This window comes from Lutra lutra, chromosome 7 (assembly GCF_902655055.1).
Source record: "Lutra lutra chromosome 7, mLutLut1.2, whole genome shotgun sequence".
NCBI classification, from domain to species: Eukaryota; Metazoa; Chordata; class Mammalia; order Carnivora; family Mustelidae; genus Lutra; species Lutra lutra.
In genome coordinates this window covers 44,555,882-44,568,200 of record NC_062284.1, presented here as the reverse complement: position 1 = coordinate 44,568,200, position 12,319 = coordinate 44,555,882, and the positions used below count along the sequence as shown (strand labels likewise).

The 12,319-nt window shown below is 36.5% G+C and overlaps 1 protein-coding gene across 7 annotated transcripts in view; it reads left to right on the top strand.

The window, feature by feature from the left end:
- Positions 1-12,319, top strand: part of HERC1 (HECT and RLD domain containing E3 ubiquitin protein ligase family member 1) — a 195,961-nt gene that overhangs the window by 89,394 nt on the left and 94,248 nt on the right. For all 7 annotated transcript variants that reach the window (XM_047736349.1, XM_047736348.1, XM_047736351.1 and 4 more), the window contains 7 exons: positions 276-497; positions 2,431-2,604; positions 4,388-4,502; positions 4,591-4,711; positions 7,157-7,328; positions 9,865-10,177; positions 10,650-10,770. In XM_047736349.1, the coding sequence (XP_047592305.1) occupies positions 276-497; positions 2,431-2,604; positions 4,388-4,502; positions 4,591-4,711; positions 7,157-7,328; positions 9,865-10,177; positions 10,650-10,770 (1,238 nt within the window). The remainder of the gene's footprint in view (positions 1-275; positions 498-2,430; positions 2,605-4,387; positions 4,503-4,590; positions 4,712-7,156; positions 7,329-9,864; positions 10,178-10,649; positions 10,771-12,319) is intronic.

The following is a 12,319-nucleotide window of genomic DNA, read 5'->3' as shown; positions in this document are numbered from 1 at the left end:
ACTTGTGTTCTCTGGATCTCTGTCTGTCAAATAAATAAATAAAATCTTAAAAAAAAAATTAGTAACTCCAAAAGGGAAATTTTATTTGATGGCAAACTCATTTGAATATATTTTAAGTTAGCCTAGTAAAGAGAGTATATACAGAAAGCGTTATAATTTATGTTTTCAGTGTAAAATTAGTTTACTTCATGTCTTATTGCAGTGCAATAGGAATGAGAATGATTGAGACTCTTGAATACCAGATAAAAAGTGATTACTAATGATTTTGTTTTTAGGAGGGCCAGAACTGATTGATCCTGCTGGCATGCCGTTACCTCAGCCAGCCCAGTCCTGGGTGTGGCTTGTGGATCTGGAAAGAACAATTGCTCTCCTTATTGGGCGGTGTCTTGGTGGTATGCTTCTGGGCTCCCCTGTGTCTCCAGAGGAACAGGACACTGCATATTGGATGAAAACACCGCTTTTTAGTGATGGTGTAGAAATGGACACCCCTCAGTTAGGTAATGTGCTTCTCTACAATGTTTAAAATACATGCTTGTGTTTGTATCTCCATTGGAGATACCTCTTTTTCTGGGTTTGCTGACTAGAGAACTGGTAGCAAACAAGTGAAACATTAGCTGGGTGGGGGATCTGAGACTATAACTTGGAGCCCTTAGAAGAAGTTAAATCCTACAGCACTGTGTAGTGAAAAGAGCGTCCAAACTAGGGCAGTGTAGGTCTGGTCCCAACCCTGTCATTTATCGCTCATTTGGGGCAAGTCATTTAACTTATAAAAATGGGAATATGTTTGATTCCTTGTTTTCTGAGGTTTGGAGGTTATGAAAGTGCTTTATAGAATGTAAAGCTCTCTAAGGTTATCATGACTTCCCAGTGTTCAGTTTTCAGACACCTCCCAGATATGAGTGGCAATCCCTTCTCCTCCCTGCCTATGCTACTTTCATGCTGATGTTACCTTGTATGTTTCCCTATTTTTTTCTCCCTATTTTTTTTCTCCCTATTTATGTTGCCTTTGGGTTTCTCTTTCCTGCCTCATCTCCCATTTGTCTTCTTTGCTGCTAGGCTAGCTCTGAGAATGTCTGAACATGAAGATTTCTCCAGTTCTTGAACAGATGATCTGGTTGTGTTATTTATGATTGGCCCTTTAATCTCCCTGGGTCTAAAATGGTGGTACATAAAATAAGGAGATGATTAGATAGCCCATGTGGTCTTACTGACTGAAAATTCATTATTCCTTTGATGAGAGAAAGAGACTCAGAGAATGCCCGAAAAGGAAAGTACAAGAGAAATCTTAATCTAAGAGAATCTCAATTGAGAGGGAAAACAAAAAATAGAAACCAAGACAAAAAGCACATATTCTGCTTTGGGTTTAGAGGGTTGGGGAGTGGGAGTGAGAAGAGCTGCTGAAGATTTTCCTCCTTTTCCAAATAGAGAGTATATATTCATCATTTCATTTATGAACCAGAGAGTGATTCTGGCCATGGTTTTTGAATGCTAGACTGGCACTTAAGATACAGTTATATTAAGAAAAGTAAAATGGTTTTTTAAGGAATGTTTAACATTGTGAACATGGTTCCAGTGCTGTCAGTGTTTAGTTCTGTGATATCACAAAAGTCCTCTTGAGGACAAAAGTATCTTTATGTCTACCTTCCTCATATTTCTGTGTACTTACTTCAGTCAATTAACTGGCCTTTAGTATGAATAAAATAAATTTCAGTTTGAATATTATCTTTCAGTTTTTAAAATTATAAAATCATGAAGCTATTAAAATGTTTCATTTTATGTTGAAATACTTGCATGTATTAGGAAAAGGGTATTGTCCTTTGTAAAATTGTATATATAGGATAATTCAGTTATATTAGAGGTTAAATTGACTTTTGGTATTAGCCCCCAATCGTATCATTGGCTATTTTTGTAATGGAGAATGAATTCTGAATGTCAAAATGTCCCATTAAAAAGTTAGGAACTACTTGAACAAATGTAAATATCAGTAGAGAAACTGTTCATGATATCTTCACTTTCTCTTGAGTCATACTTAACTATTTTCCCTTAAGTCTAGAAAAAGGAAAAAGTTCTTGTCTAGTCTCTTTCCCAGTGGTGCCATGTTTCTCAGTAAGGACATCATTCCAGTTTGAACAGAAGAGTTCTCCAGACCTGTGCTTCAAACATAGGACATGTAGCTTCCCTGGTGCTTGCTTATCAGAATGCCAGAACTCCTCCCTGGGGGTTACGTTTGGTCACACATCCTGGAGGGGATTGATGGGGAGGTGATATTACCTCTCACTGAAAAATGTTAAAGGACTTTATCTTTGTACATCTTCTTAAAATGGTTTGAAATGTATTATTAAATATGGATTAAATAAAAGTGATAAGATTTTATTTGTAGTACCAAAATTGTTCAGGCTTAAAATTGGTCACTTGAATAATTATTTTTAGATAAATGTATGAGTTGCCTGTTAGAAGTAGCTCTTTCAGGCAATGAAGAACAGAAGCCTTTTGATTACAAACTGCGGCCTGAAATTGCTGTGTATGTAGACTTGGCATTGGGTTGTTCAAAAGAGCCTGCGCGAAGCCTTTGGATCAGCATGCAGGATTATGCTGTTAGTAAAGGTAAGATGAAGAGGACGGAGTTGGTAAATACGGAGATAGCTTAGAATACTGACTAACAGATATGTAATATATGTAAGCAGGAAACACAGGGATCACTCTATTACTTTTTTATAGGAAAAAGCATTTTACAAATAACATTAAATGTAAATTTCTTCTTCCTCTTTGTGGAAAATAGTCTAGGTATGTATCCCACTTTAAGCAAACCTACTGTGGGAAAACAGATTTATATAAAAGATAAATCCAGTGGCAAATATTTTACTGAAGGATTCCCTGCAGTATAAATGGGTCTAGTTTAAGAGTCTTGTTTAATCAGACATGTTTATATTGTCAGGATTTGTTTGTTGTTTGGTTTTTGGGGGTTTTTTTGCCTATAAAATAGGTAAGTCTGAGTTTAGTTTTTTCCCTAAGCATACAGAAATGACTGGAAAACCAAGATGTAAAATTTTATCTGAGATAGGAGCTTTTAGAAGGATTAAGAAAAATACTTAACTTGGGGCTTGATATTTTCTATCAGTGTTTTCTGTTTGTTTGGCTTTATTTTTAAGTAGCATGGTAAATCTGTCAAATTAACAAGAGTTTAGCAGATAGTAAACCTCCCACACCCCTTTGGAATCTACCAAATATACTACATTTTTAAAATACAGTACTAGTATGCTAACATGGAATTAAAGAAAACACCCACCTACTTCTTATTATCTAATGCTGTGATTTTGGTTTTCTATTGCATGTACTCATCTGTGTCCAAATGTTTTGATTTCTTACCTAATTCATTTCATTATGGTGTTCATAATATCTACTTCATGGCCACAGATACAAGATATGTTCTCTCTTGACTAGTTTACTCAGTATCTCCAGAAGGATGCTTTAATAGATAGTGCTCAAAACCATACTCCTCATTTCAGCTCCTTGTTTTCCTGAAGTGTTCTTCCTGTCTCAGTAAATGCCAACAACATTCTAAGTACGTTTCTAGTCACCTTTGGCTTTTCTTGTATTTGCACATCTGATCAATCAACAAATCCTGTCAACTCTACCTTTAAAACACATTTGGAATCTGACCACTTCTCACCACTTCTGCTGCTATTGCTTTGGTCTGAGCCGCCATTGTTTCTCACCTGAATCACTCCAGTACTGCTGTTGCTGTCCCTGTCCAGTTAACCACTCAGCAGTCAAAGTCTGCCTTTTAAAACACGAGTCAGATCATATTGTATCTTTGTTCAAAACCTTCTGAGGTGCTTCCAGTTCCCTCAAGAGTAAAATCTATAAAGGACCTGCAGTGGCCTGCAAGGCCTATATGATCTGGTCTCCAGCAAACTTTCTAATATCTCCTACCACTTGTGAATGCACCCTTTGTTCCAGTCACAGTGACCTCCTTGAACCTACCTCAGGGCCTCTATACTAGTTTTTTCTGAGGGGACACTGTTTCTGTATGGCACCTTCCCTGACTTCATCTATATCTCTGCTCACCTGTATCTTATCCAAGATCTTTGCAAACCAGCCTATATAAAATAGTAATTCCACACTGTTTTATTTTTCTCTATAGTACTTTTCTGTCACACTAATTTTTGTATTTATTGGCCCCAGCTAGAAAAGAAACTCTGTGAGATCAGAGACTTAGATTTGTTAGCTGCTAGGTCCCTAGCACAAGGAACATCTAGTAGGTACATCTGTTAAATAATGTTTAGGAAAATGATATCATTCGGATGTTGGATTACTAAAGTGATTAAATTATTCTGAACTGTTTTCTGAGCCCTTTTAAATGTCAATGCATCATTTTTGTTTTCAGATTGGGACAGTGCAACTTTAAGTAATGAGTCACTCTTGGACACTGTGTCTAGATTTGTTCTTGCAGCGCTTCTGAAACACACAAATTTACTTAGCCAAGCATGTGGAGAAAGCCGGCAAGTAACTTAAAACTATCCTCAGACAAATATTTGCTCTCATGATGTTAGAAATTAGGTAACTTTTCTATTTTGGTTCTTTATTTAGATATCAACCTGGTAAAAGCTTATCAGAAGTGTACCGTTGTGTGTACAAAGTTCGAAGTCGTTTACTTGCTTGCAAGAATCTTGAACTTATTCAGACCAGGTCATCATCACGAGACAGATGGGTAAAGTTGGAAATCAGTTAATTTCTGTTTTTCTGTAGGCTGTGAGATGTAGCTCCAAATTGGTTTATGTGACGGAAAAAATGTGCCTTGATTATTGCAGATGCTCGATAAAATATTGAGTACATACTTCTTTATATAGTGAAGAAATTAGATAAGCAAAAGATCTGGGGGTTAGTTAACCCACATTTATCAAGTGACATGGCTGCTAAGAAAGTTTGTATATTCATAGGCTGTATAAGTAGTAACAAGTAGAGTTGTGTAAGGCATATGAAATATTATTTCTTTATTTTATGTTGATTAGACTATATTTGAATTATATTTAATTTGGGGTGCTATAATTTATGAGGGACATTAACAAAAGCTACCTTGGACTGGTGAAAGGTCTGAAAGTCATCTTCTGTAAGAACTGGAAGTGTCAAAAATGTTTAGCCTAGGGAAATGAAAAAGGGAGTGAATTGATATTTGCCTTAAAAATAAAGCTTCCCTGTAGAAGAGGAAGTAAGTTTGTTTCATGTACCAGAGGGTATAGGTAGTACCAAAGGGTCACAATTGAATGGGGTATCACTGATAGCTGAATATAAGGAAGAGAGCCTTCTCATAATTAGAGTTGTCCACCACTGATGATTAAGATTGAGGGACGCCTGAGTGGTGCAGTTAGTTAAACATCTGCCTTCAGCTCAGGTCATATGATTCCAGGGTCCTGGGATTGAGTCCCACATTGGGCTCCCTGCTCGATGGGGAGCCTGCTTCTCCCTCTGCCCTGACTCCCCTTGTCAGCTTGTGCTCTCTCTCTTTCTCTCAAATAAATAAATAAATAAATAAATAAATAAATAAATAAATAAAATCTTAAAAAAAAAAAAAAAGATTGAAACCTTTTAAGACTGCTCCAGAAGTGGGGCGCCTGAGTGGTTCAGTGAGTTAAGTCTGATTCTTGTTATCAGCTCAGGTCTTGATCTTCAGGTTGTGAGATTGAGCCCAGCGTAGGGCTCCACACTGGGTGTGGAGCCTGCTTCAGATTCTTTCTCTCCACACACCCCCCCACTCTACCCCTCACCCTGCTTGCTCTCTCGTGCATGCTCTCTCTCTCTAGGAAAAAAAAAAAAGAGAAGAATGCTCCAGAAGTTATTCCTGCAACAAAAATAGGTGATTTGTAAAGTGCTTGGTAATCCTGATAACATGATCCTGTAATTATAAGCCTGGATAATACATCACCTTCAGAAATGCTGACTTTAAAACTTCATACATTAGATGCTTTATACTGTTATTGAGATCTTAGATTTTAAAAACCAAACTCTGTCTCTGCATTTGTATTATAGTATTCTTTTGTCATGCACTGATTTAATGGATCTATTTGTTAGTGACCTTGAATGTCCATGAAATGTATTAATTTGCCATTTTGCTGAGGCCTGGATTTGAAACTTCATATTATAGGGATAAATGACTTATACATTGTATGAGTACGAGTCGATGGCTCTATGAAATTCTCAGGTTATTTACTGGCTTTCAATCACAAAATATTTATTATGCATTGAATTTATTATTTATGCATTTATTATGCATTAAATAAAATTTTTCACTTTTACTTTATACTAAAATTTATGGGGGAGGTGATTCTGAGGCTCCTCATATCTTTTTTTTAAATATTGTATTTATTTATGACAGAGAGTGAGAGAGGGAACATAAGCACAGGGGATCTAGAGAGGGAGAGGCAGACTCCCTGCTGAGCAAGGAGCCCGGTATGAGGCATGATCCCAGGATGCTGGGCAGATACCCAATGACTGAGCCACGTAGGCGTCCCTGAGGCTCATAATATCTTTTGCAAGGACTCTGTCCAGTAGCTGAACCACTGTGGGAAATAAAATTAACATTGTCCTTATCAGATTTCTTATTTTTGATTTGTTTAGGGTAAAACAAAGTAAAGGAAAAAAAACCTTAAAAACAATACTGTTTGTATAACTGAAATTTGCTTAGAGAGTAAAGTTAAATATTCTCACCAAAAACAAAGTTAAAAAAATACTGTTTTAAATTAGAATTGTTAAAACATTTATACAGAGTAATAATAACATACACAGCTTGAGGGAGATTGGATGGTATAAAAATTCATGTTTTTAAATTTCCTTTTAGCTTGGTTTTATACTCAACCCATTTTAAGTTGCAGCTCTGTAGGATTTTATAGCTGAATAGCAATATATATTTGAATCAACTTATAACATGACATTCTAATCAATATACTGGGGATAGGAGGGTATATAGGTGTCTCTGTACCTATTTGGTGTACATACATTCTTTCTAATCTTTCAGATTTATCCAGTGTATCTTTTAGGTTTTTGTAGTAAAATTCATGCATTAGTGATATTAGTAGTATTATAAAAAAAGTCAAGTTTTAATAAAGTTTTCGAAGTTTTTGAAAAAAATATTCAATGTAGCTTTGATTATTTCTCTAAGATCTCAGAAAACCAAGACTCTGCAGATGTTGATCCTCAGGAGCATTCATTTACCCGGACCATTGATGAAGAAGCTGAAATGGAAGAACAGGCTGAGCGAGACCGGGAAGAGGGGCATCCCGAGCCAGAGGATGAAGAAGAAGAACGGGAACATGAAGTGATGACAGCTGGCAGTGAGTACACCATTCTTACTTCACAGATACACTTCGTGGCATTCTTCATGTTAGGGGAACTAACTGGAAAAGAGAAAGGCAAAAATTTCTCTATGGTTTTTCTAAAAGGATCTGATATTCTACTGGTGATCTCAATTTACATTAGTTAATGTTTCAGCTCTTAAAACTGTGCTAGTTACCTTTTGAAGCTATTATATTGCATGTTTTGGGCTGAAAAGCTCTGAAAGCAGGCTTTTAGAAATAGTAACTGTTCCACTAAGTCTTATGCATGAAGTGATGCCCATGAGTGATTGGATAAGGTCATTTAGAGTTTGTTTTCGAGGTTAGCAGTTTGTCTATAGGCTTGGCCAACCTCTGTGTGGTGAGGAAGAGAGGCCCTTTCTGCATTTACTAGGCGAGCCTATTACTTTTTATATGTTACACTTTTTAAAATTATAAATTTCACCCACTAACTACAGCCATTGTCAGTAGAGAGCAAGAATATACGTGAGACTGTTGGCTGAGTGAATAATACTTTTCATACTTGCATATTCCAAGGTAACAGATAATTTTTAAAGATAATCATTTAGATGTTTAAAAGGAAATACCCATGTTTTTAAACACTTGTTAGTATCTTTTGAGTGATTTGGCTTTTTCAAATTAAAATGTGTACTTAAAACTTTGTAAGTTAAAATATTATGGCTAGCTATACATTTAGTATTATGATTGTCTGTATGTATCAATTTAACACTTATTTTATTATCAATTTATTTGTGTTCTGCATACTTCTAAAAATGATTTGGAGGTGGCCCAAACCCAAAAACCAAGGGGGAAAAAAAAAAAAAGGAAAAAGGGGATTGGAGATGGGGAGGGAAAATAATTATATCTTAAAAGCTAGGCTGAAAGAACTTTTGCAGTTAAAACTCAGTTTAGAAATTCTGGAAAGTCAAGTCCAAAGGGTAAAACAGAGCAAAATATAACCCTTAATTATAGTAAAGAAAGTGTAGTAGTCATCCACAGAGTAGTAATTTTTAAACCAGCTATGGTTTTTGAGCACCTATGTTATCTGCTGAACCCTGGGTCAAATGCTTCTTGTAGATTAGCTGATAATCCTGACAACAGTCTAGTGAGATGCACTCTAACACTTAGCCTATTTTAAAGGTGGGCAGGCTGAGGTTAAAGGAGACAAAACTATGTGCGTGCGGCCACCATTATTAGCAGCTGGAACTAGACAGAGTGAGATCTGCCCCCAAATTCCAGTGACCATTCTCTTAATTACTTTAAATGATTTCCAGCTTTATACTCTTGGGTTTGTTGCTGTGATTTTTACAGAAATAAGAGACTCTAAAAATAGCATATGAAAATAATGCTATAATAATTCTATAAAATACACATATAAAATCCATTTTTAAAGTTTGTACTTTGGTATGAACAGATGAATCTAGTATTTTACCAACTTTTCTCCTTGGGTTCCCAATAAGGATACTGTTTTCACTCCACATTTGAGCAAAACATTCCTATTGTGGAGTATCTTCTACTGCATCAGAACCTTCATAAACTCAGTGACTTTTTACACTTGTGGATTGGGAAGGGTTGATATCAGATAGACATTCTTGGTGATGCCACTTGAGTCTGGAGGCAATTTTGACTGTATATTATAATTATACACAGTTTCAGCAAAGAACTTTAGAGGTTGTACTTTTTTAAAATGTGTTTGAGATACAGCAAAACGTAGATGTTAGGAATTATATAGACTTCAGAAGGGGAAATGGGGCTTTTCATAACTAATGCAACTTAAATTTTATGTTTCTTTTTTTTTTTTTTAAAGATTTTATTTATTTATTTGAAACAGAGAGAGAGATCACAAGTATGCAAAGAGGCAGGCATAGAGAGAGAGAGGAGAAAGCAGGCTCCCCGCTGAGCAGAGAGCCCGATGTGGGCCTCGATCCCAGGACTCTGAGATCATGACCTGAGCCGAAGGCAGAGGCTTAACCCACTGAGCCACCCAGGCGCCCTTATGTTTCTTTTGTAACCCGACATTTTTTATACCAAGGTCACGAACATTTCAGAAATATGTAGTTATTTTTATCTTACCCAGTAGTTTTGAAACTTTAGTGAACCTCAAAATTAGCTGGAAGATCTGTTAAAACACAGATTGCTGGCCCTGTGCCTACAGTTTCTGATTCAGAAGGGTTGGGATAGGGCTAGTAATTTGCATTTCTAACAAGTACCCAGATAATGTTGATGCTTCTGGTGTGGGGCCATTCTTTGGAAAGCACTGATCTGACTCATTAATAAGAGTTGAAATAGAATAAATCAAATCTAAATTCTGTAAAGGCATTTGTATTTCCTATTATAATTTTTGGTGAAAAGTTTAATATTTTACATGTATTTAAGATAAATTTAACTTGGTAACTGTCTGTATTTAGTGTCTAAAAAATAATTTTTCCCTCTTTCAGTAAGTTTTGATCCAAACTTTATGACTATTTTTATTGTTATTTTCTTTGCTCTTCTCTCCCCATGTGTTAAGACCTTGTTTTTGTGTTGCATGTTACAGAAATCTTTCAGTGTTTCCTCTCAGCCCGTGAAGTAGCTCGTAGCCGAGATCGAGATAGAATGAACAGTGGGGCAGGGTCTGGGGCTCGAGCTGATGATCCACCTCCTCAGTCTCAGCAAGAGCGAAGGGTCAGCACAGACCTTCCTGAGGGTCAGGATGTGTACACTGCTGCCTGCAACTCTGTGATCCATCGGTGTGCCCTGTTAATATTAGGAGTAAGTCCTGTGATTGATGAGCTTCAGAAGCGGAAGGAAGAAGGACAGTTGCAGCAGCCTTCAACAAGTGCCTCTGAAGGGAGTGGACTTATGACCAGGTGGGACTGACTAGAAGCTTAAAATATTATTCGACTCCCTTTGTTACATTATGCATTGAAATACTTTATTCTCGAAGTCGTAGTAGTCTCTGAAATTAATACAGACATGGAGGAGGAAATACAAATTGAATAGGGTGAAATAATGTGTTAATGTATTAAAGTAATATAAAGAGTGATACTGATTCAACCTGGAACATACATTTCTGATTAAATGAGGCATAATTTTTCATACATACAAACAACAGCAGTTGACAAACATGAATTTATTTGCATCTCTGCAATTCAGTGGCATCCAAGTTATTTTGATGTAATTGTAAAAGGCTTTGTGCTTACACAAGAGTCACGATTTCCCATTGACAAATAGAATTACTCCTCACTGTTTGTGTATTATCTCTATGCTGCTAGTTCCATTCAGTTTTATGTTAACTAACAATCCCAAATTGAAAAACTTCTCTTTGTGCCTGTGAGACAGGAGTGAAAGTCTTACTGCAGAGAGCCGGCTAGTCCACGCAAGTCCAAATTATAGACTGATCAAATCGAGGAGTGAATCTGATTTGTCTCAGCCTGAATCAGATGAAGAGGGTTATGCTCTGGTAGGTATACCTAGTTTTAGTAAAGAGGGATTTTTATTTTCAGGGTATAGGTACATAAGACTTTGGTGACAGTAAGTAATATGTGCTTGTCTTGACGTAAAAGAGCTTTTTAAAAAAGAACTTTTAAGAGAAATAAGGTAACTATATTGCACAGATATTTACCACCTATATGTTAATGACTCTCAGATTTCTACCTTTAGCTTTGACTTCTTCCTAAACTCCAGATTCATATATCTGATTCCTTGATGGACATTCCACCTGAAAAAGTGAGGTTACCCCAATCTTAACCTATCCAAAAATAAATTCATCTTTCTCTCAAATCTTCTTGTCTTATTATATTCCCTGTCTTAGTAGGTGGTATTATTAATTACCCAGGATTCATCCTTTTACTTATTTTCTCGTCTTTGCAAACTCCCACACTCCCTACACTTCAGTTAGTCAAATCTTGAATATGTTACCCTTAATATATTTCTCATATGCCCTTTCCATCTCTTTTGCCACCGTTCTGTTACAAACTTACCTCCTCTTTTGCTTGGACTACTCCAGAAGCATCTCAGCCTCTTATTTTGTGCCCATTTTTCACATTTCACATGTCTTTTTATATCTCCTCTACTTAAAATCTTTCAGTACCTCCCAGTTAGCTACCCAAGAAGCCTGAGGACCTAGACTGCAGGCAAGATGGTAATTTACCTAAGAAGTAAGAAGTGAAGTATACTATAGTGTGATGGGTAAATTATAGTGTGAAAACTGTCTAAGAGATTGCTTCTATTTGAGTAGCTTTGGACTTGGAGTTCATAGCTGGATTTTCAGTTTGGCTGTTCCTCTGTCTTATATGTGAATAATCCATATGTGTTACTTGACTTCTCTGGGCCTTGGTGTTCCAGAGAATTGTGTGTTAGATCATTAGTGTCTGTTGTATTTATGGCAATGTTTGAGACTTGGCTTCTGGCCTTGATTCTACTTCTGAGGAGCTGTGAGACTATGGTCATGTCACACAGCAGTTCAAACAGAAACTAGTTTTTTGGATTCAGTGGTCTATAAGCTCCATTTTTAGCTCTGAAATTTCTCTGTTGTGTGAATTGAGATGATGCATATGAAAATATTTTTGAAAGGTATAAAGGGCTACATGAACAGAAAGCTGTTGTTTAAAAGAAACTTCTAAGCATAAAAGATTCATCCTCTAAGGAAAGCCCAACAGTGTCTTTAAGCAGGTTTCATTGTATCATGATGTTTTTGTTTTTTTTCTTCCTTTTATTCTTTATTACCATTTGTATCTCTGTGCTCCCAGTTCATGTTCCCAGTCTTATAGCCTCTGAAATTTCTGGGTTTTTTTCCAATCTGATCAGTCTCATTATGTAGTCTCCCCCGCCATCATAATTTTATAACACAGATCATGTCACTTCTCTTCTCAAACCTCCAATGACTTCACTTTTTCTCAGCTCAGAAGCCTTACAAGGGCCTATAAGATTGCATTTGCTGGCCCCACTGTCACTTTGATCTCTTCTACTTCTGTCCTTCTCAGGTGAGGACTCTCCCTCTGCCACAGTGG